This window comes from Balaenoptera physalus (genome assembly GCF_965194825.1).
Source record: "Balaenoptera physalus genome assembly, chromosome: 12".
Lineage (NCBI taxonomy): Eukaryota > Metazoa > Chordata > Mammalia > Artiodactyla > Balaenopteridae > Balaenoptera > Balaenoptera physalus.
In genome coordinates, this window is record NC_138897.1 from 76,532,582 (window position 1) to 76,556,320 (window position 23,739).

At 50.9% G+C, this 23,739-nt stretch overlaps 2 protein-coding genes and 1 long non-coding RNA gene across 10 annotated transcripts in view; 2 read left to right on the plus strand and 1 right to left on the minus strand.

Moving 5' to 3' along the window:
• LOC309639360 (E3 ubiquitin-protein ligase RNF185) overlaps nucleotides 1-5,168 on the plus strand; it is an 88,962-nt gene extending 83,794 nt beyond the window's left edge. For all 6 annotated transcript variants that reach the window (XM_082416460.1, XM_082416461.1, XM_082416462.1 and 3 more), the window contains 3 exons: nucleotides 268-323; nucleotides 1,386-1,543; nucleotides 3,377-5,168. In XM_082416460.1, the coding sequence (XP_082272586.1) occupies nucleotides 268-323; nucleotides 1,386-1,543; nucleotides 3,377-3,521 (359 nt within the window). In that variant the 3' untranslated portion in view covers nucleotides 3,522-5,168. The remainder of the gene's footprint in view (nucleotides 1-267; nucleotides 324-1,385; nucleotides 1,544-3,376) is intronic.
• A 1,260-nt stretch (nucleotides 5,169-6,428) lies between these two features.
• PIK3IP1 (phosphoinositide-3-kinase interacting protein 1) lies at nucleotides 6,429-17,177 on the minus strand. Its single transcript, XM_082416473.1, has 6 exons — nucleotides 16,964-17,177; nucleotides 15,905-16,021; nucleotides 15,695-15,814; nucleotides 14,606-14,806; nucleotides 14,427-14,505; nucleotides 6,429-7,994 (listed from the first exon to the last, which is right to left on the minus strand). The coding sequence occupies exons 1-6, from the start codon at nucleotides 17,034-17,036 to the stop codon at nucleotides 7,790-7,792; spliced, it is 795 nt and encodes a 264-aa protein (XP_082272599.1). The 5' UTR covers nucleotides 17,037-17,177; the 3' UTR covers nucleotides 6,429-7,789.
• Nucleotides 16,028-23,739, plus strand: part of LOC309639363 — a 40,661-nt gene continuing 32,949 nt past the window's right edge. For 2 of the 3 annotated variants that reach the window (XR_014251621.1, XR_014251622.1), the window contains exon 1: nucleotides 17,287-17,427. This is a non-coding gene — a long non-coding RNA (uncharacterized lncRNA). Of the gene's footprint in view, nucleotides 16,213-17,286; nucleotides 17,428-23,739 lie in introns of those variants that run through there. The other variant, XR_014251620.1, reaches the window with a different exon arrangement.

The following is a 23,739-nucleotide window of genomic DNA, read 5'->3' on the forward strand; positions in this document are numbered from 1 at the left end:
TCCATATGAACCCTGGTCCAATTCTCTTTCACTATCCCATGCAGTTTCATTCTGGGCAGTGTTGTTTCACAAGATCTCTCCAAGGCAGCCCACCCAGGACTGAGGAAAGGGGATTTTCAGATGGTGTCTATCCAGGGCAGCCTTTGGGGCATCCCCACAGAACCTATTCTAACCCTGTTTCTTGGCTGTGGCCTGACCTGGCTCTAGACTCAGTGCAGAGCAGAGAAGGGACTAAACCTAATAGCCTGCTCTCCTGTGTTCCCCAAGGAAAGAGCTATGACGAGACCGTGGATGTCTTCTCTTTTGGGATCGTCCTCTGTGAGGTGAGCTCCGACATGGAGGCCGGGCCTGAGGCAGCAGGCCCAGCAGCTTGGCCCCCTAGTCAGAACTGGGGCTCCTCCTCCTCCTAAGATGAGTAGCTTGCCATAAAATCAACACCAGTGGAGGGTTGTTTAGTTTATCACAGATCTGTTGACACCTTCGAGTCTCATTGGTGCCATGAGAAGGATTGGGCCGGGCTTATTCAGGTGAGGAAGCTGAGGCTCAGAAAGGGGCAGTGGCTTGCTCTTGGTCACACGGCCAGTAAGGGGGTGGGCGGGACACGAAACTTCACCAGGAAGGGCAGAAGGGTCCTTCTAGCTCTTGGGCCAGATGTAGCCTTTCCCTCTGTGCCACCTTTCCCAGGCACTCGTGCTGCCCCCACCCTCAGCCCAACAAGGAGAAGCAGCCACTCCAGGAAGCGCTGGCCCGTGTGGCACAGCGCTGGGCTCTGGGGGTGCAGAGTGAGTCACGGGAAGAGTCCTGCCCTCAGGAGCTTAGCTCAGTCTGTCTTGAAGCACTGAGTCGAGTACATACATTCAAAGGCTTCTGTGCTTCCCACGGAGTGAGATGTGGTAGAGGAGACAAGAGGGACGGTTGGAATAATGAAGGAAGGTTTTTAAAAATATTGTTCTCTAACAGAGATCACTTGAGCACCTACTGTGTACAAAGCACTGGTCTGGCGCCAAAGGGTTTCAGACTTGAATCAGACCCAGCGCCAACCTTCTCAGGGCCTAAACTCTGGCAGGGGACACAGACAGAAGGGGACAGAGCAGGGCAGGGTCGGGTGTGTGGAAGCTGCCCCTCCAGAGGCCAGTTGGGAATATTGTGCTTCTGCTGCAGTGAGGCCTCTTCCAAACCCTCCTCAGTAACCACACTCTCAGTCGAGAGACAAGTCTGGATTAGCAAGATCTGTAGAAACGGGGGAGGGGGAGCCCTCCAAGCTCAGTTTTTACCTCCCTCTTCTGACCATCCTTCCTGTCCTGTCCATACACCAGCATGCCCCTCCCCTGCCATGCGGCTGCACGTCAGCAGCCCATTCCTGACCACTGTCTTCCCACCTGCAGATCATCGGGCAGGTGTATGCAGATCCTGATTGCCTGCCCCGAACACTGGACTTCGGCCTCAACGTGAAGCTCTTCTGGGAGAAGTTTGTCCCCACAGACTGCCCCCCAGCCTTCTTCCCCCTGGCCGCCATCTGCTGTAGACTGGAGCCTGAGAGCAGGTTGGTATCCGCTCCTGTCCCCCAACCTGCATGGTCCTGGGATGCTCGCCTTTGCCTTCAGCCATCCCCAAGCCCTTCCCAGGATCTGGGGTGGCAAAAGCCTTGAGTTCAAGGATGGCTGTCGACCACCGAAGCCACCTGAGAACCCTGACATGCCAGTCGAGGGGACGGGAGACGAGGGTATCGTAGCAAGTAACCTGGATATAACCCAGAGACAGCTGTTACAAGAAACTTTAACAGCAGGAAATTCACCCAAACCTACACCATGCTAACAGAATAAGTGTCTCCATGTTTCCATATTCCCATGTCCATGTCCAAATACATATTTTTTGTACATTTATAATGTCAAATAGAGAAGTTTTACATTTTGCTCTGCATTTTGTCACTACCCAGTATTCCAGATTATCATTTTTGTTGACTGTGAAATTCACTAGGAGACTGTATGAACACATAATATACATAATGTAGATGTTCAGGTTTTTCCAGTTTCTCCTTACAATAGGTGTTACTACTGTGAGCATCTTTATGCGTTTAGCCATTTTCTTCCTTTAAAGAAATCTTTTAAAATTACCTTTATTCTTCTCAGGTTATAGCCTTCATTATTACCAAAGTTATTCTGAGTCTTTTTAAGTTCGTGCATTAGAAAACTAGAACCTTTGTGCTTCTGCTATCAAAAATTATGTTTCTTTTAAAAAACAAATTCAAACATTACCAAAATATATAGGACAGGAAGTATACGTTTTCTATAATCTCCTGAGCAGTGTGCCCCTCAGCACTCCCCCACTCCCCAGCTCCATCCCCCCCCAAGATAACCATTTGGCACTTAACCTTTATTTTTAAATGATTTCCAAAGGTCCACTTTAGACTTGGGATTTGCTGGTGGGAGGCTCTGAATCTTGTTCCTTCGTGGACCAAAGGACCAAAATCCTTCAGTCACACCAGAACAAGAGCATGAGGAGAAAATGTTAAGCCACACAATATTCGTTTGCTAATATCCCTTCTCAGTCATTCAAAATGTCTGTCTTTAGTTCAGACAGTATTACTGAGTGCCTACCACGTACCAGACGCTGTGCTTATAAGCTCTGGGATGCTGCAGTGAACAAAACCAAGGGGCCTGCCCTCCGGGGACTCAAATTCTAACAAGGGGAAGTGATAAACAGTAGATATGACAAACTGTGTTGAATATGAGGAAGTGACAGATGCTATGGAAAAAGGAGTCAAGGCGAGGAAAGAGGATTGTTTAGGGTGCAAGTTATAATTTTTAACACGGTGATCAGTGTAGGCCTTGCCAAGAAGGTGACAAGATATCTAAGCAGAATCAAGGAGGAGGCGGGAGAGTAAACCTGAGGTGTCGGGTTTCCAGGGCAGCTGAGCTGTCTCCAGGGCACTAGGAGCCAGGCATTCGCTTTCTCCTTGGGAAGGGCTGCCAGAGTCTATGAAATGCCCCTCCCAGGGCAGATCCATTGATGTGGAAACAGTTTGAGGACTGGAAAGGATCTTTAAAAGGGTACCTAGTCCAGTCCCACCTGTGATGGTTGCATTTTCTCCAAGACCTGGGATGGGCTTTTTTTCTCCTGGACTTGCTTTTTTTGAGCTTCCCCCTCAAGCCAGACCAGCCTTCTTCCGGTGTTATTATCTCTCATCTTTACAGCAACCTACGCAGTTACATGACCCCTGTTTCCCACAGAGGTACACCAAGGTTAAGGGGCTTGCCCAAGGTCAGACACCCAGGAAGCAGTGGAGCCACAGGCCTGGGTGCCTTCTGTGCCACCCTTTCTCTCCCCCCGCCACCACCCCCGTATCTCACCTGTCTCCAACTCCTTTTCTTTCTAGACCAGCATTCTCCAAACTGGAGGACTCCTTTGAGGCCCTCTCCCTGTACCTTGGGGACCTGGGCATCCCGCTGCCTGCAGAGCTGGAGGAGCTGGACCACACTGTGAGCGTGCAATATGGCCTGACCAGGGACTCGCCCCCCTAGCCCCGGCCCAGCCCCCTGCGGGGGGGCGTTCCACAGCCAGCACTGCCCCCTCTGCGCCCCATCCCTGCTGTGGGCAGGGCCTTCTGCGCTTCCTGTGGATTGGCAGCTTGTTTAGAAGCAGAACCGGCCATCCCTACTACCTCCCCAGGAGGCGAGCGGGTGCAGCACCGGGGAAACCATCTCCACAGGTTCTGGGGCCTGGTTACTGTCTGTAAATCCAACACTCGCCTGAAAGCTGTGAAGAAGAAAACAAACTAACAAACAAAAAAAAAGCCTGGTTCCCGTGCCAGGAGGAATCTGTTACTCATGACCACTCGGGAACTCCCTGGCAGTGGATTCCGGGAGGCTCTTGCTTACACTAATCATTGCGACCTGGACCTGCTGGGCAGGATCCCAGGTGCACCTGCCTGTGGGCTCTGAAGCCTCTGGTCCAGCTGGTGCAGGAGGACTTCTCATGGGAGCGTGGCCAAGTGAGCGGCCATCCAAGGATGTGAAGTGACAGTGGTGCTACCCCCTTCCACTCCACATCCCGCCCTCCCCTGGGCAGGGTCAAGGGAGTAGGTTTTGAAGGGCCCCTTAGTCGGTTTGTAGTGGGTCTGGCCAGGAGTCAGGGGAAGGGCTGGTTTCTGTTCACCTTCCAGGCCCAGGGGCCACATCAGCTCGAGGGGGAGCTTCCCCCCGTGTTCTCAAACTGAGCTGCTGGAGACTGGCTGGGAACTTCCTTTCTGCCTCCCACAAGCAGTCAGCCACAAGTGCAGGAAGAGGCTGGGGCTGGAAGGAAAGAGGCCCTGCCCGCTAGAAAGCTCTAGTATCCTGGCTGCTGTCACTCACACCCTGGTGGGCACCTCAGGAGCCTGGGATTTTGCTAGGTGGGTTCTGGAGGGCAGTGTGGCTGGTCGCAGGCCCAGTGTATGGGGCGGGGTGCTGGGAATCTCAGCAATCTCCCGGCCCTGTCCTCGTGGCAGCCGATGCTCACTCCTCACTCTGCCTGATCCAGGCAGCAGCTTGGGTGGCAAGAGGTGGTGGCAGAGTCCCAGAGCGGAGGTGCTGGGGGGGACATCTCCCCGAGCCGGGCTCTCTGGCTTCTACCTCCCATGTTGGCTGGCCCAGCTCATGAGCTCCTGGCCCCAGCCTCCTGAGCCACAGCTCACAGCTGTGGGTGCTGAAAAGCCCAGGGGACACCCTCTACCCTGGCTTCCAAGCTGGGGTAGGGGTCTTGAACACAAGTAGATTTGCCTCCCCGTAAGTGTGACCTTGCACCATATTTAACAGATTAGGAGTGGGTTTGGGATCTTACTGCGCTGATGGTTATATTGGGGGTGGGGGGAGGAGGCGGGTGGGAGTGATGCAGGAGAACGGTTGCTGTTCAGACTATCTTGTTATATCTGTGGGGTGTTATGTGAAATGCTGTACATAGACCTGATGAGTTGTGGGACTAGATTTCACCTCTGGCCAGAGTTTCCTTGCTGTCTAGACCATACTTAAGTGTGGAGTGTGCAGGTTCGCTGTAGGGTCGAGCCCTGGGCTCCCGGCAGCGGGAAGGCCAGCATGTGTGGCTGGTGGTGCCTCAGTGGTCCCCACAAGTGTGGGGTGGTGGGCCCAAGCGGGGCCATCGAGCAGACCAAATAAATTAAGCAGTTAACATAACCGACCGTGCTGAGAGTGAGAAAGTGACTTGCGGCCTGGTTCAGGGAGATACACGTGGAGGGTGTGCTGGCCACTTTGACCCCATGGCAGGGACTTCTCGTGCCCCGCCCCCCCCTCTGATTCCCCTCCTTACACAGACACCAGCCTGCTCCAGAGAATGTGCACGACCCACCTGAGGCAGCCCTGGCCTTGCTGCAGGTCTGACTCCCACCTCCTGGCTGAGTCATCCCTTCAGGGCCATACGCTGCCACCCTCTGACATCCGTGCGCTCCCATAGCCAGGCTATCCTGGAGTCCTCTCTGCAGTGCTGGGTGCCACCTTCATTAAGGGAAGAAATGCATGCAAGTCACCCCCACCCCTGGTGTTTCCCTGCAAGTGCTCAAGGGGAGACCCGTTTCTTGCTTCTGCACACGGGGTCTGTCGTGGAGGGTGACGGCTGGGCAAGATGTTGTGATCTGGCTTGTAGGATCCTGGGCACACTAGGCATCCACATAGCCAAAGGTGATTTCTCCAAAAGCTGGAGTCCAACTGAAGGACAGGATCTGGTTCCTGGAAAAACTGATGCTCTAGGATGCCCCTTGCTTCTAGAAGTATAGAGCAGTGTCTGGGTATGGGCAGAGGTCACCCTAAGTGTTCCTAGAGGCTGAGAACCTAGTGCTAAATCCCTGCTAAAAAGCCCAACGAACTCCTGTTGGTACCTTCTTCTGGAGCCCTAGGAGTCACCCCCGCAGGGACCTTCCACAGCCCAGAGCTGTTTCTGGGAGCCCGGAGACTCTTCCCCCATCTGCACACCCATCCCTTCTTCGGCTGCTACAGCACCACCACCCACCACCCCATCTCCAGCCCCTGCCAGGGGCTGCCTGATGTTCGTTTTAACTATCTCCACCTCGGAAAGAATGCTGAGGGGGAGAGGATTTGCAGTGACCAGCCTCCTTTGGGATGCCACACACCCTCTTTCCTGCAGCTTCGACCTGAAAAGCTCCTGATGGTGACGCCCAAACACGGAGGCTGCAGTTCCCAACCATCCAGCTGCTGCTGCCTCCCAGGTGCAGGGCCCGAGTGAAGGACAGAGAGCCAGAGCTTGCCATGCAGGTGTTGACAAGGTAACCAAAAACTTCCCAACTTTTGGGAGGAGGGTCCTGATACCCCACAAAAACTTGGCAATATGGAGTCGTCTTTTTTTTTTTTTATTTATGTAAGTCAAATGCAGAGCAATTTCCTGCACTTTATAGGCAGGTGTCAGAATGAGGTATATAAAACTTGTACACAGAGAAATGCTTTTATAGAAAAGTAGAAACCAGTAATGTTCTCTTCTGCATCACTACCAACAAGGGACCCCCTGAGGCCTAGGTCCCCTCAGCAAATCACTTCCAGGAACAGCCTGCGGGAGAGACTGGGCCCCACTAACCCCTCTCCATGTGAGGCAGTGGCAGGGCTTTGGGAAGGAAGCTCTGTGGACGGGAAGCAGTGCTAAGGCCTCCGAGTGTGATATCAGGGCCTCAGGGCTGGCCGTGCTGGTAGCTTCCTCTGTGACCCTGAATGTCAGTTTCCACTTCTGGCCCCTCTGTCCAAAAGGCTTCGGGAACCCTAAGGTCCCTTCCAATGGTTCTATGATTATTTTACAAGTTAGGGGTTGTGGCCCTCGCCCTACTGACCCCACAGGAAGGCGCTGGCCTGGAGGCTACAGAGCCACCTGCAGATTTGGGCCGAGGCAGGAGCCAAGTCCTGAAGCCCTCCATCGCCCTGCCTCCGAGTGGGTTTCCAGGTTAACCTCTCAGAAGCAGTTCACAAGGCCTCACCCACAGTGTCATTCCCGTAGGTTAGCTGGCTGCTGTCTCACCCCTGAAGAATGAAGAGAGGTCACTGTCCACCCTGAAGAGAAACCGTCTGGGGCACCCCAGGTCCACTCGGGTCCTGTGGCCTGAGGCAGCTGCAGATCTTTCTTTACCCTCTTCCTAAGTGGAATGTTCAGTGCGATTTTTCCCTTCCTTTCCTTTCAAAACAGGAAGAGTCCCTGGGCCCAGCCCACGGTTGTCAAGGCACATCACTGCCAGCAGCCCCCCACCTAGATCCCATTCTCAACCCACAGTTCTGACTTTCGTACAGACTCATTTCCATTTCTCAGAGGTCAGCAGGGAATTGCATCCCAAATATTTAAAAAACTAAATATCTTTTTTAAACACCGCTTCTCAACCTACATGACCTGAACTGTGAATAACAGTGTGCACCACTCAAGCCCAAGGAGAACACATGGGGAGGCAGAGGCTGAGGCCATCTTGGACAATAAAGCACAGAGGAGCTGGGGGAGCTCCCTGTCCATCCCTGGTTCAGTTCTGGGGCACTGAAAGCCCCTGTTGGCAGCACTGCTGTGGGGACTGCCGCTGCCTCCATCCATGGGCAAAATCCTGCACCACGGGATGGAGGAAGAGCATTGGTAGGACCCCACCCAGCCTCACCCTCAGCCCACAGTGCCACCTGCTTGTCTTAGGATTCACCAAAAACAAACCAAAAAAATAAGTGGGGGGTTTTAACCACAACAAAAAGTGTAGATCCTCCCAGCTGTAGGTGGGTAGGCAGTACTGCACCAGTGTCTGCATGGGCTCCTGCCCATCATGGGGGGCTCAGGCGCCTGGAGTGCCCGCCTGGCCCATGAGGGGGGCACTGCCCTCCTGAAGGTCAACTGGAGTCTGGCTGGCGTGGACCACAACGGTCTTCTCATCCACGATCTCACAGGTGGGGTTGGTGAAGGCAGACAAGGGCAGGGTGATTCGTTGCATCTCCCTCTCACACACCTTCCGCTCATGCTGCTCTTTCAGGTCCTTGCCCCTGGCAGGAGAAGAGGGAAGCGTTCAGGCTGTGCCTCCTGCATGGCTCTGCTCCTAAGGTGGCATCTTGAGGCCCAGCAGGGGCAGGGGCTGGCCATGGTCACAGCCAGTCAGTGGCTCATGGCCTAGATTTCTGTTCTGCCAGACTGCCTTAACTCAGCAAGGAGCCCCTAAACCTCATCTGCATGAACCTCACACAGCTGCAGTGGGGCTCAATGAAGATACCGTGTAGGAAAGAGACTCTTACAGCAAGGCAGAGTTTTGCTTTTTCAGCCCAACGTGCCACAAGACCCAGAGAATTTTCAGCCCTCACCTATAAAATTGTCCAGAAAACTGACCTGACCATCCTGTTCTGAGACATCTTATCCAAAATTTCCAGAAGCTGTGAGCCCTGACTAGAAACAGGGACCATGCAGGGGCCAAAAAGGACTCTGAGGGCTGCTCAGGTCAATGGGAGACAATGACCATGGGACCCTGAGTTTTCACACGCCTTCCAATTCTCATGGTGCTCAGTGACCCAATCAGGCCGTGGAATTGCCCCATTTCACTCACATGAAGTGCTCGCTCCATGCTAAGAGCTTTATGTGCGTTATCTCACTTCATTCTGAACCCTAACAATTGGGTCTTATCATTCATCTTATAGATGAGGAAATAAGTCCAGAGAAACTGAACTCTCCGAATGACATGGTGGGCTCAAACCCAAGTCTGTCAGACTCAGGCTGATGCTCAAGAGAAGTTCTGACCCGATCAGGGTCACTCCCAAAGAAACAGTGGGGCAGGGACTCTCACACCCGGTCTTCCAGCTGCACATGTTCTGCCCACCCCATGGGACCAGGCCACCCCCACTGCAAGCCAAGGGGCTTGGTGTGTGCCTAGCACACTGCACACGAGAACCAGCCCCCAGCATGCAGGTCAGCATTGTCTGACACAGCAACTAGACACGTGGACTCAGCTGTCAGAGGAAATCTTCCCGGAAGGACCCACCCCAAAGAGGCCTTGGAACAAGTAGCCCATGGATGACTTGGTGCAGCACCACAGGCCTGCTTCAGACTCCCTGGGGAGACGGCCGAGATCAGATGGATTACACAGCCATCACCATGTGAGATGCGATGACAGAAGTGTCCAGAGACTGGAGAGTAACACTGAGAAAACAGCAGGGGCTGGACAGGGAAGAGCTGGCACAGGTACCTCACAACTGTCTTTAAATAAACCAGTTGTCTGTACTTGGATCAGCCCAGCCTTGGCTGTGTGACACTTGGCCTCGGGGAGCCTTGGTTTCCTCATCTATGAAATGGGGATAATATCTGCCTCCAAATAAGATAATGGATGGGAAAGCATTTCAAAAACAGTGGAACTGCTGTAAAACTCATAGGAGGCTGTTATGATTTGCCCTGAATACGACTTGACTCACCAAGCAATGTTATCTTAATCTGGGTTCCCAAGGGAACTCTCCTACTGACCAGCCAAGGTGAGTATTATTTGTGTGACCTCAGCCACTCCCCTTCTCTTGGGGCCTTCATTTCATCATCTGTAAAACAGGGAGTTGGACTTGATAACCTCCACGGACCCTAAAATTCCGTGAGATCCCACGCATGACATGTGCCCTGACTCCCTATTTCTCACTGTAAGGTCACAGAAGGCAAACCTGTAAGCTCACCTCCCTGACTCACCCTGGGTGGCTGAATTTCTGAATGTGTAAGCCTGCAGCTCCTACCCATCCTCATCAGGCTCTGTACTGGACACCACCAACCCCCGCAGCAGAGGACCTCCCAGAGCACCCAGAGGGGCCATGGAGGGCCATGAGGACAGGGCAGTCTGGACCAAGTGCATCCCCACTCACAGCCTGAGATTCACTTTGCCCCTGGGCACTGCTCATTGGTTACAGCTGCCGCCGCATCGAAAAAAACACCTACCTCTGTAATAAAACAAAATGCTAGATTCTTCAAGTCTGCCCATGTAGGGAGAAACTTGGAAGGTCTGGGTTTAATTTTATTAAGGGAGCCCCCAAGCCAGCAGAAGACCAAAAGTCCATTTACAAAAGGAGCAGAGTATGTGCCAAGAGTCTTGGGCCAGGCCTGAATTTCAAAATCTAAGGGGCTGGAGGAAGAGGGAAAGCAGGAACTCATGCTTCCTGAGGACCCACTAAGGTGCCAGGAAATGGCCTTCCCATCATCCAGCATGAGAAGAGCTACCTATGCACCTACTGGATGCCACACACTTTATACATGTACCATCTTTGTTCAATTTCCACCCAACTTTGCAAGACTGCAAATATCACGCACATTTTATAGAAGAAAGTGAGGCTTTGGAGTCTGACTCCAAAGCCCTGCTTTCCTCAGCTACCTACTTTATCAAGCATCCAGCTGTGGTCAGCCGAGCTGTTGATAATGGTCAGGCTGCATCATACACAAGTCTTTAGGGCAGGGGTCCCCAACCCCCAGGCCGTGGACTGGTATCGGTCTGTGGCCTGTTAGGAACCGGCTGCACAGCAGGAGGTGAGCGGCGGGCAAATGAGCCGAAACTTCATCTCCCGCTCCCCATCGCTCGCATTACCGCCTGAACCATCGCCCCCCGCTCCACCCCCATCTGTGGAAAAACTGTCTTCCATGAAACCGGTCCCTGGTGCCAAAAAGGTTGGGTACTGCTGCTTTAGGGGGAAAAAAATCAATTTGGATTAATGGGGCAGAGCCGGGCTGGAAGAGCAGCCAAGGGTAATGAAGGAAGCAGGTGCTGGGACTCATCTGGATGACAGTCTCTTCCATTTAGAAGCCTCAAAACACACCCAGCCCCACGTGCCTCCTGTTAATGGTGCCTGTGAGTCCTGAAGGTGCGGTGGCTGCGCCTAGCCCCTTCTGAGGTCTGAGAGAGGCCAGAAGGTCTGCTGCACTGACCACCAGGCGGCTCAGCCCCTTCTCACCACCTTTTGGGGGTAGGGGGCGCAGCCAGGCTGTTATCTGGCAGCCAAGAAAGAACAAAAGACTTATTCACTGACTTAGCTCCTCTCTTAAGTAGGCAGAGTGGTGTTGACTTACAGTTTTTCCCTTGCCTTTGTATCAGAAAATAAACATTCCCTCCAGAGCCAGAGCACAGACGCTGCAGGGGCAGTGGCAGGGACAGGGAGCTGCAGACTGGCCACCTGAACCTCATGGCCCAGACAACCAGGACAAAGACCCGCCAGGCTGAGCCCTCACCGCCCCCACCTGCCACCCTGCCTCCCCTGAGAGGAAGCCTGGTACCTGCCCGCCCCTCCCGGCCAAGGGAAAGCTCTCTCCCTGGCCTTTGTGGGGAGGGGGATAGGGGGGCTCATGGCTTGCAGTAATTCTATCCTGACTGCTCCGGGGCCAGGACCGGGAGCTGGGCTGGCCAGAGAGAGCAGGTGTGGACGGAGCTGCTGCCTGTGTCTGACATCCTCTTCGGGGGGGTGATTGGAGGCACCCAAGACCTCCTTCAGGTAACACGGGTTCCTTCAAATTATTATGTAACTCTGAGCCACTGCTCCCTTCCCAGTCAGAAGTGGTGCTGTGCCACGCTGCTGCTCAGGACAAGTTCCTCAAGGCAGCTAAGGTTAGGAACACCAACTGTCTGCCCAAACTACACTAATTTCATCCTCACAACAAACCTAGGCAGCATCTATTAGGATCTCTGTTTCAGAGATGGGAAGGCAGATGCAGAGAGGTTTAATCATTTATTCAAGCAAATGGTGGATTTGGGATTTGAACCCAGTACTGCCTGCAGCCACCACCAGGTAATAATGTCTTTTTTTAGGCAACATTAGAGCTGGGAGTATCATAACTAACCTCCTGCCCCTATTTTACACATGAGGAAATCAGAGAAGGTAAACGACTTGTCCACTGTCACACCCAGAACTGGGTGCTCCAGAACTAGATCCTGGTTCTTTTAACTTTTAAACCCAGCTATTTTATTTTGAAAGTTCCAATTTTTCCTACTGTCCTATGCAATCCAATGCAAATTGGCATGAAGTTCCTGGGCCTCGCTGGACTTTTGGGAGATACTGGCAATCCTTAGACACACCTTATTGGCTATGTAGCTTGGACACAGCACTTAACTTCTCTGGCTCTCAGCTCCTCACTGTAAAACGGTGTAAAAGTGGTCCTCCTAGTGTGGTCCTGAGGCTTGGGCGTGATCATCAGGGAAGGACATTCAGTGGGGCCTCACTTATTAAGAAAGCATGCAATAAATGCTGGCAGCTAGTGGTTATTTAACCTGATTGGTGTTCTACTGTTTACACATAATACTTAATGGTAATCTGGGGTGGGTATGTGTGTGTGTGTGTGGAGTGGGGATACAGCCCCACTGAACAGACAAGAAACAAGAAACGGAGGTGCAGGGAAGTAGCAGGACCTGCGCTCAACAGCGCTTTCCAGAACACTCTGTTTTCTGACTCTGGGGAGAGATGGGGGCTGAGAGCTTGCCTCCAGCCCACATGTGGTTTCCTGTTGTACAGTCTGTGCTCAGAGCACTTTTGCCAAGGGAATGGGTGGTCCAATGGTTAGTGATGGGGAGTCTGGTGACTTGGTGCCTCGCCCTGAGTTTACAGGAAAATAAATACAAGGCCTCGGGGCAATCCTGTGACAGCCTGAAGGAACAAATCTAGAAGAAAAAGGCTTGGCTTCCTCATTGGACCTGAGAACTGAGCTTACAATTAAGGATGTTTAGCAGTCAGTTCACGCACCTGGAGGCCTGGACACTGTCACAGGATTGGAGGAGAGCCAACTGCTATCCAGTGGCTGAGGAAGGAGGAAATATTTCAACAGCTAGACTCAGCCAACACAGTTTGGGTCTGACTGTGAACTGTAACCAGGGCCTCCCCATCATTTCCTCTGACTCTGTGAAATGACAAGCAGGTGCCCCTGGACCTGCCACGTCAACCATCCCACTGAGGGCAGCAACCTTGCACTGGGAGTCAGGAGACACGCTCAGGTCAATACTTCCCCTCTCTGAACCTGTGCTTCCTGAATCACAGATGATCAGAGAAGCATTGGGGCCCAGAGAGTGCTAGTGCAGTACCCACATTTTACAGAAAAGAAAAATAGCTATGGTTTACTGACCACTTACTATGGGCCAGGCAGTCGCATGCCTCAGCTACAGCAGTGCCCTGGAGTAGCAAACAGAAGCAACTTGCCCAAAGTCACACAGATCGCTAGTTAGTGGCAGGGCTAAGACTTAACTCCACCAAATGCTAGGTGTGTGACCTCAAACAAGGTACATATCCTCTCTTGCCTCAGTTTCCTAATCTGTAAACAGGGGATAATAACAGCATTTACCTCATAAGGGGTGATTGCGAGGATTGAGTTAAAGTGTGCGTATCATTTGAAGCAGTGCCTGGCCTCTGATAAATGTTCGCTGCTGCTGCTATTGTTGTTATTATTCTTACCCAACTCTTCCCCTTTTCCAATGTAAAATGAGGAGGCTGACTACATTGCCCTAAGGACACCTCAGTTTATTTAATGCTGGGTGACCCACTGGGACTGTGGGCTCAGACGTGGTCCTCACCACTGGAAAATGCAGGCCACCACATCACTTCCCTTATAGGAAGCCTTCCCAGACCATAGAAAAGAAACATCACACATACTCTGGACTAGAAGTCAAACCCCCTGATTTTGCCCAAGATTTTGCAAATAATTTTCCCAGAGTTAGCCAGTGCTGTAAAAACGGGCATAACTCTGGCTTATCATCATGCATCCGTCACTGGCTTTGACAGCCTTTTCCACATGGCATCTCAGGGGACCTCTCAAAATAAGCATTCCTCCTCCTGCCGTCCCAGCCACAGGTCATGTCCCTGAGTTTCCCAGGTAGCCTCTCTGGCTTTCTCATATGTGGTGTAGAGTAGCTAACAGACTCCCTATCCTCTTACTCACTTCCTTCCTCCTGTCCTAAAGGAGATCCCACTGCTTATGGCTCAGGACATTCAAGCCCCAACTGCAAAAGCAGTGGCTGGGAACTTTTTCTAGTAGCAGAATTTTATAACTCACAGAAAGAATTCAATCTCAGGGTCCCTGCAATGAGAGCCCAGCCTGATTTCTGCAGGGCCACTCACTTCCACACCAGGCACGCTGGATTAGACAGCAGGGAATGTGGTGTCAAAAGAGCTGGGTTTGAATCCAGCCACTCCCAGGCAGTATAACCTTGAGCAAGCTTACTTCACCTTTCTGATGAAGGCTTCCTCACTTGTAAAATGGGGAACAAGAACCCCTACCTCAGGAGGCTTTTGGGTGAGGAGTAAAGGCACCAAAGGAAAGGGTTTGTCCAAGGTCACCTGGTAAAGACTAGAACCAAGTCTCTACATCTTGAGCTGGTTTTCCTCTTCCAACACCTCACTTCCTTTATGGGTAAGAATGCCACAAAGGAGTCTGCTTTGACTTTGTGGACCTTCCTCTCCTCTCTCAGAGAGCCCAGAAGAGAAGCTACTGACCTCTTGTAGGTGTAACCGAGGACGATGCCAGCTCCAATGCCGATGATGATCACCATCATGGTAACGCCCAGCACGTAGCCTGCCAAGGACAGGACACAAGGTATACCATTATCTCCACCCCAGATAATCAGCAAATATTCCTCAATAAATCCCACAAGGACAGGGGTGGGCAGTCATACCCAGGGTTCCCAGGTCCTTTTTCTCTTTGGACTTCACCCGCACCCGCTGGCTGATCCCAATCACTGGCTGCACGGCAGCGGCCTCGCTCTGGGCAGGCAGGGTGTTGGCAGGAGCAAACACCTGCACCTCATCTCCTCCTGGCACTTCAGACACCTCCTCGGTTTCTGTTGTAGAGGTTGGCGGGCCCTGGAAAGTGGTCTCTGGAGGTGAAGTGGGAAACAGCTCTCATCAGAAAGTGTCTTGAGTTTGGGGGGGAGACGAGGGGGCCCACCTTAGAATGCACTGATTTCAAGACCTAGGGGCAAGACCAGGCCTAAGGGCTGCACCATAGCTGGGACGAGGCCAAGGTGAGGGGAAGGCTATGAGAAAGGGCCTCTCCTGCCTCCCACGTCTTCATATGCTCAAATCCTTGCCATCTTCCAAGGCCCAGCTCAGCTTCCACCTCCTCCAGGGGCCCCCCCTCTATGCCAGGAAACAATCCATGACTCCTCTGAGCAGCTCAGGTTTGCTGAACCCAAGCTTTATGCCAATCCCTATGTTATATGTTTACATAGCCCATTTAATCCTAGAGAATCGTCTTGCTGCGCCGGGAGCCACAAGTCTGCACTATGGAATCTAAGAAACTTGGATTCAAAGCTGGACCCTGCCACTGCCTTTGGTAAATCGCTGAAGTTCTCTTTGAGGCTCAGATCCCCCAAACTGGTTCTTGGGTATGGCGGGGGTGCTGTGAGCAGAGTGCCTAACACACACACAGCAGACGCTCCACAAGAGGTCCGTAAACCCCCAGGGTCTCACTAAGGGCATAGACCCGGGACGCGCGACTCTGCGGCTCCCCGGGCGGTGCATGGGGCGGGGAGCTCGGCCGATGGGCGGGGCCTCGCCGCCCACTGTTGTTTACTAGGCGCTCGCGGAGGATGAGCTCATTCCAGGCAGAGGCGCCGGCCAATGGGCTTCGGGCCCCGCGGCCTGGAGACAGCCCTGGCCAATCGGACGGCGCGGGGCGGGGCGGGGCCGGCTGGCGTCGCGCAGCCGCACGTGCGCTGCCGGCTCTCTGGCCCCGCCCTGGGCGCGGGGTCCAGGGCGGGTACCTGGGCAGCGCAGGTCCTTGCAAGGCCGCTTCTCGGGAGTGCCGGCCTCGCTGCTGACGTAGCACCAGGGCCCACGTGGGTCCTGGTCCGGGTTCCGGCAGTAGCTGTGGTTGCCGGCGCCTGGGAGGGGAAAGAAGGCGCCATGGGCCGGGGCCGGGACGCAGCCGCTGCCCGCCCGCCCGAGGCCCGCCTCCCGGGACAGGCACTCACCCGACTCGGGGGCAAATAGCAGGCCGCTCTGCGCGTCCAGCCAGTTGAGGCAGAGGAGGCCCGGCGCGGGAGAGGGCTGGTCCGCCCGGTACAGGTGGCCGTTGTCCCAGAAGCAGCCTGTGAGGAAGAGGAGTCCCCCGGACGGGACACTGAGTGGCGGGCAGGGGAGCCCGGGCCCATCCCAGCTGGGAGACGCTGCCCTCACGTGGAAAACCCCGCCTGCCTCGCAGGGCTGTTGTGAGGCCGGAAAGAGAACGGAGAGAGAGCGCGTGAAGAGCCCCCAGCCGGTGCCCGGCCCCCAACGCTCAGTATTAGCTTTTTTTCTTTTCTTTTCTTTCTCTTTCGTAAGCCGGAAAGCACTGCACAAGTGCAAGGGGTTGTTGCTCTGGAACTTGTGGCCAGTTTGCAGGAGGGTGCGGGGGAGCCCTGGGTTCAGGTCTCTCTGTGGAGACGGTGGGAGTTTTCGGTCGGTGGGCATCCGGACCCGACATCTATCCCTGTGTTGTCATTCCATGTTACATAAACTCTGGTGTTCCCTTCTCCGTGGATGTGGCCGCACTTCCACAGGCAACACTCCCTCCCAAGAGAATTCTACAAAAGCCTTGATTCAGTCACGGAAAAGAGAACCTCAGACAGAGGGAACCTGCCTCATCGCTGCCTGGATGTGACTCCAAACTCCCACTCCCCTCAGCTGGAGAGCCGCAGGAAGGGGCTGGGGGAGGAGGGCCTGCGCTCTGGTGACACCGTGCAAAGCCCCTGAAAAGAACAGTACTTAGGAGTAGGGGAGATGAACCCCCAAGTTCCATCCACTCTTGAGCCACAGGCAAGGAAAAGGAAAGAGAAAGTGGCTACTTGCCTTTGTTCTTAATGGCAAAGATGGAGCTGCAAGCTCCTGGCAGGGAAAGGAGAAAGGGGAAAAAAAAAAAAAAGCTTTCATGGGACAACAGGAACCTGCTAAAAGCTTCGTTTCCTGTCATCTTCCTTCCTGCTTGGGAAATAGGGAGCTCTACCCTTTCTGCTTCATTAAGTTGCTGCAGAAAGGAAAGATAGTAATCTCACCTCCAGATCCATAGGTTTTTGCCAGGAGCATGTTGCTGACCACGAGGATTGTTTGCAGCCAGGCCAACAGCATCCTCACCTCCTTCGTCCTGCAGGTGACTGACCAACCAGGGTCCAACCGGGGTCCCCTTGGCGGCGACTCTGCCTCCCGTTCCCAGCCTTGCAGTCAGACCTGCCCTTGTTATGCTCTTCTGGTAAACAGCCTCTCTTTAGAACTGGGAGCTTCCCAGCCAGCTTGCTGCAGCGAGGTGGTTTTTTTTTTTTTTTTTTTTTCTCTCGGCTGAAAGGCGCCCCCTGGGTCCTAAGCCTCCTATGCCAGGCTCATCACTCTACCCTGAGTCACGAGAGGAACTCAGCCAAGCGAAGAGAGGCAGAAAAGTTCAGGTTGTGCTTAGCAGTGGTTCAGCTCGAGACCTGCACTGTCTGCATCCCCGGGGCCTTTCATCTCTTCTGTTTCCATTTGTGTGAGTACAGAAAGAATAATTTTGTCAAGAGGCATCACTGGGAGGTGGGGGTGGGCAGGGAGTTTAGAATCACAGTGACTAAGGCAGAACCACCTAGGGAGAACATGCTAGCTACACAACCAGGAGGAACTTGAGACCGTGGATGGGGCACAAATCAGAGCATCCAGGTGGAAGCAGCTCTTTATACCCATTCTTGAAAAAGAAAAAGGGCCTTTGTAGTTTATACATGTTTATAGACACTGACTCTTTTTTTTTTTTTTTAAACAGTGTCACCTTGCCAGGGTCAGATCAGTCACATACCTTTGCTTATATTTGGGGTTTGGGGTGTCATATATGTAGGAATAAGTAGGAATACAGAAGGGGTCTCTTTAGTTGGAAACACATGTCATGCACACATATTGGGATATCTGCTCAGCTATATTTAATAGTCTGGCCTTTCTACCAGCCCTGAGTTCCTATAGAGGAAGTTAAGTAAAATGTTTGCCTTCCCCCCCACCCCACCCCCCACCCTGTGGGAATTACATCTGCAGCCGTTTATATCCATCATTAAACCTCACCACATCCATAGGACTGAGACCTTCTGGAGTTAGGCAACACAGCTCTCTTCCTGTTTGGCTGACAGCTCCAGTTCCCAGGCAGCCTCAGTAAACTGAGAGATAGAGCAGAGTGATTTGCCAAGACTACCTTGTGACTCAGGCAAATCTCAAAATAGAAATGGGAGACTGTTTGGATCTGAGGGCTTGCATCTTGCAGGCAGTAATTTAGGGAGGAGGGAAAAGAAGAAAACTTTACTACCGAAGTTTCAAAAGTTTTCTTAAGGAAGAAAGCTAATGTCAAACCAACTAATCTGAAGTGAATTTGAATTCACTACACTCAGATTTCAGACATGGAAGGGACAGAAAGATACATTTGGTTTACTCTTTGGAGACGTTTGCTGACAGTGTTTGATTCCTTCCATCCACTAAATAAGACATGTTGCTTTGTTTTTGCAATCACTCTCCTAACTCCCCACACAAGCTTCTGATCCTCTGACTCCTAACTTGGTGTCCACTGGGAATCACACCATATGGAGTCTGTAAATTTACTCTCACATCCACCCATATATACACAGATACGCCAAAATTTTATAACTTAATAATTCTAATACAATATTCAGGTGTCTTTTTAACGTTTTTATTAATTTTACACAAATTTTGGGCTTCCCTGGTGGCACAGTGGTTGAGAATCTGCCTGCCAATGCAGGGGACACGGGTTCGAGCCCTGGTCTGGGAGGATCCCACATGCCGCAGAGCAGCTGGGCCCGTGCACCACAACTGCTGAGCCTGCGCGTCTGGAGCCTGTGCTTCGCAGCAAGAGAAGCCGCGATAGTGAGAGGCCCGCACATCGCGATGAAGAGTGGCCCCCGCTTGCCGCAACTAGAGAAAACCCTCACACAGAAACGAAGACCCAACATAGCCAAAAATAAAATAATAAATAAATAATAAATAAATTTTAAAAAAAATTTTAAGAACCTCCAACAACTACATGCTAGATATATTTCTTTTTTTTTTCTTTTAATTTATTTTATTTATTTTTGGCTGCATTGGGTCTTCGTTGCTGCGTGCGGGCTTTCTCTAGTTGTGGCGAGCGGGGGCTACTCTTTGTTGTGGTATGCGGCCTTCTCATTGTGGTGGCTTCTCTTGTTGCGGAGCATGGGCTCTAGGCGCGCGGGCTTCAGTAGTTGTAGCATTCAGCCTCAGTAGTTGTGGCTCGCAGGCTCTAGAGCGCAGGCTCAGTAGTTGTGGTGCACGGGCTTAGTTGCTCCGCGGCATGTGGGATCTTCCCGGACCAGGACTCGAACCCATGTCCCCTGCATTAGCAAGCGGATTCTTAACCACTGCGCCACCAGGGAAACCCTAGATATAGTTCTGGATACTGAGATACTGAGAATATATCTGCGAACAAAATATTTTGAAATCTCTGCCTTCATGAAGCTTACATTCTAGTTGAGAAAGACAGATGACAAATCTATAAAATGTCAAGTGGTCTTAAGTGTTATGAAAAAAAGTGAAACAGGGTAAGAGGGAGAGAGTAACAGGGTGGTATTTCACTTGCTAAAGAAAGCTTACACTATTCTTAGGGAACCAGTAGGATATTTCTACAGGAAAAAGACTGAAGGGGAAGGTTCTTTGCACAGTTTTCCTTGCAGGTCCTGAATACTCTTACACCACTGCAAGAGATCTATGATGCATATTTTGTTTCATTACATAAAATACATTGGCTTGAGAAAATGAGAATGCAGTTCTAATTTCAGAGAAGCAGGGGGTTCTTTTGGATCCCTCAGCACCTAATCTGTTGCCTTTGTATGCAGTGAGTGCTCAGTTATTGTCTGATGAAATGCTCCTCCTTAGACTTTGAAGGGCTACTTCCGCTGGATTGTAATACTCTTCCTTCTGATTACAATAGAGACAGGCTGTACTCAGACCAGCACGTGTACCATTTTCAGTTTATCTACTGTGCCTATGTAGGTGTGCCAGGACTTCCTCCTCAGAATCCCAAAGCTTCTTTACCTGTTGCTGTTATCATCTAATTTTTCTGTTTAAAAAACTGCTATCTTCCCTAACTTACACACTTTGATATAACAGCAAAACCATATTTTGTGCCGTGTGTCTTTTGAGGAACAGCACTGCCTGGAAGAGATATAAGACAGTCCAGAGGAGATTTTTATCAGCTTAGTCATCTCTGCTTTTTCTCCCTTATAACTAAGACATTTATCAGGATGATTTGATTTTTTTCGAGAATGACGGACTTGTTGCTCAATCCTTCAAAGGCATATTCTGTTATAACCGGTTCAGTACCTTCCTTCCTCAAGGAAATCAGATCAAGTTCAGAGATGTGCCTGTCATCATCATTGGTGATGTTTTGGTCTTTTTCTTAGAATCCAAATTTGAACTTTGCTTCATGTGTTAGTGCAATATGTCCATATTTTATGGCCTATAGTTATTCTAAACTTCAGATTTCTTCTGAAAATATTACTACAATAATAATGTGATACAGCACTACCCAAATAGTCACTTTGGATTGTTTATATCCTGAAGACAACATTGTGAAATATAATCATATTTTACTATTTCAGAGGTGTTTAACTGTTGGTTTCATATTAAATCAGTGCTAATCCAGAGAGACAAAGCTGTACAGTTAACTGAGGAAAGAGCCTCCAGAGCATTTCCCAAGAAAGCTGGACAGTTCGTTTTGAACTTAGAAGAGCTCTAAGGAAGCCATAACGCTGTTAAAAGGCTTAAGAATCCTTTTGTCAGCAAAAGGGCCAAGGTGTTGGTAAAAAGTTCTTCGTGGTAAGATCTAATGAGTTGACTCCCGATATTCTCTCCATATTATGTGCTGTGGAAGTGGCCACTGAGATTTTGCTGAGAGATATTTGGGTGTACAACTGCAAACTGAGCAGGAGATGGTTTTATGAAGTTTGTTAAGGAAATCATAGTCCAGTCAAAAGATCTAAACTTCAAGGCCGTTTCTAAAGTATGGCCTTCAGTGAGTTAGATTATGTCCATATTGGTACATAGTTAAGTGTTTAATAAACGTTTGCAATAAAGGGAAAAAGCAGAGTATGTGAGGAAAAGAGTCTAAGCCGACAGAGAATAGTAATTTTTTAAGGGTAAGCAATAAAACAGCCAAGAAGGCTTGTGGATCACAGGCTACTTTCAGAAACAAGACATTCCACGTTGGGGAGATGAGGGGCCACAAGAGCAGGGAACTTGGGAACATCAATCACATCTCTGGTTTTGGGAAATAAAGCGAAGAGTAAATTCCTGAATGATAGCTGATTTTGAGTTAGAGGCCAGTCTTAGAAAACATGGCTTTCACATTGAGGAAAACAGTCTTCAGCGCTGAAGGGAGAGAAGTAGAGACCATAAACTTAATTGGCTGGTAAGACTAGGCTGGCGATCTTTAAGGTAAATTAACTTGGTAAGCTACAATTATGCTTCTTTTGGAAGGGAATTTAATATTCTCCAGTCTCAGTAAACTGAATCTGCAGCTTTCAAAATTTATCAACACCCAGTATGAGCTTTAGCACGGATATTTAAGCAAAAGAAGCAGTGTAATTAAGAGTGCAGGCTTTGGGAAGACCTGGGCCCCAGTCTCAGCACTACAGTATGACCTTGGGTAAATTACTTAACATCTGTAATTCCAAGTTTCCTTAGCCTCTGATTATAGGGGTTGAGAATACAGGCACAAATGTCAGGATTCAAATCCCAGCTCTGTTGCTTACTAGCTGTGTCATCTTAGGGAAGCTACTAAACTCCCTGACTCAGTTTCCTCATATGGAGGGAGAGAGAGAGAAAAATAGTACCTACATCTTTGGATTGTTGACATTCATTGAGCCCAGAATAATTGTTAGTTTTTAATAATGTGTCAGTAACCTCTGACTTAGAAGTACTGAGCACATTTGCTATCTTCCAGAAACTTGCAATCTGGTTATAAAGATCAGGCTAACACATATGAAAATAAAAGCAACATAGGGCATTTATAAGTAGGTGTTAAAGAGTATGACACAAACAATAAAGGTTTATTGATTCACTGATTATTTATTAAATGCTGTGCACAGGCAGGCCCTAAGCCGAGTACTGAGGATACAACAGTGACCCTAACCAGGTCCTTGTTCTTGAGAAGTTCACAGTCTTGTGATAGAGCAGGTACCAGTGGACAGGCAAAACAACACAGAGAAATCAATGCTACAGTAGGGATTACCATCGGGGGCTACAGGGGCTCACAGGAGGGGCATATGGCCTAGTTTCAGGAGGTCAGAAAAGGCTTATCAGAAAAAGTAAAATCTGAAGGGCAAAGAGTTAAGTGTTCTTTTTTTTTTTTTTTTTGGCTGCATTGGGTCTTCGTTGCTGCACTCAGGCTTTTTCTAGTTGTGGCAACCAGGGGCTTCTCTTCGTTGCGGTGCGCGGGCTTCTCATTGTGGTGGCTTTTCTTGTTGCAGAGCACGGGCTCTAGGTACGCGGGCTTCAGTAGTTGCAGCACTTGGGCTCTAGAGCACTGGCTCAGTAGTTGTGGCGCACGGGCTTAGTTGCTCCGCGTCATGTGGGATCTTCCCAGACCAGGGATCAAACCCGTGTTCCCTGCCTTGGCAGGTGGATTCTTAACCACTGCACCACCAGGGAAGTCCAGAGTTAGTGTTCTTGGCAGGTCAGACGATGTGCAGAAACCTGGCAGTGGAGGCTGTCAACGTGGCTAGTGGAGCTTTCAGGGCGGCGATTAAAGTGAGGCCAAGAAACAAACGCATGAAGCCAAAGAGGGAAACACTTGCTGACCAGGTTACGGAGGTCCCTGAATGTGGACTTATCCTGAAGGCCGTGCGGATCCAGTAAAGAGTCAGACTGTTGTCTTAGTGAGTTGAGTCAGGCCACAGGGTGGAGGATTAGAGGAAGCCAAGTCAGAGCCAGAAGACTGCAAGGAGACCACTGCAGTGATCTAGATGAGAGAACAGTGGGCCTGGACCCAGAATTGAGTCAGGTCACCTGGGTTTGAATCCTGCTCTGCCACTTAGTAGCTGTGTGACCTCATGCAAGTTACTTAACCACCCTGTGTCTCTGTTTCCTAATCTGAAATTGGAGATGATAATAAAATTTACCTTAGAGGCTTGTTGTGAGGATTAAAGCACTTAGAACACACCTGTCCAGCTCATAGTCTGTGCTCCGTAAATGTAGGCAGTGAGGCTGAGGAGAGGCAACGCATCGATGAAGAAGAATGAGCAGGACTCTGTGACCAAGGGGGTGTCGGGAACAAGCGGGAAGACCTAAGGAGGCTGGCTTTGGTGTGGGAGCTCGTCAGGTGGTGGTGCCACTCGCTGAGATCAGGAGCCGGAAGAAAAGCAGGCTGGGGGAAGGCTGAGAAAATGTGGCCAAAGGTACGTAACTGGCAACCAGGAGAGTGTGGGTTCGGGAAGTTGTTTCAGGAAGGAGGGAGGGGCCCACATCGCTAAACGCTGCCAGGAGGGTCAAGTAAGAGAAGAGCTAAAAAGAATACATTGGGGACTTCCCTGGTGCTCCTGTGCCTAAGACTTCCCTGGTGGTCCAGTGGCTAAACCTCCATGCTCCCAATGTAGGGGGCCCTGGTTCGATCCCTGGTCAGGGAACTAGATCCCACATGCTGCAACTAAGAGTTCACATGCCGCCACTAAATATTCCCCCATGCCGCAACGAAGATCCTGCGTGCCGCAACTAAGACCAGGCACCGCCAAATAAATAAATAAATAAATAAATAAATAAATATTTTTAAAAAGAAGAAGAAGCATACATTGGTTGTAGC

Bases quoted from the DNA above. Each gene is read 5' to 3' on its own strand.
- PIK3IP1 (XM_082416473.1), bottom strand. From the start codon at position 17,036: ATGCTGTTGGCCTGGCTGCAAACAATCCTCGTGGTCAGCAACATGCTC. The intron at 15,815-15,904 runs GTGAGTGCCTGT...TTCCCCTCCCAG, and splicing joins GCTATTTGCCCCCGAGTCGG to GCGCCGGCAACCACAGCTAC. The intron at 14,807-15,694 runs GTACCCGCCCTG...CTTCACCTCCAG, and splicing joins CAAGGACCTGCGCTGCCCAG to AGACCACTTTCCAGGGCCCG.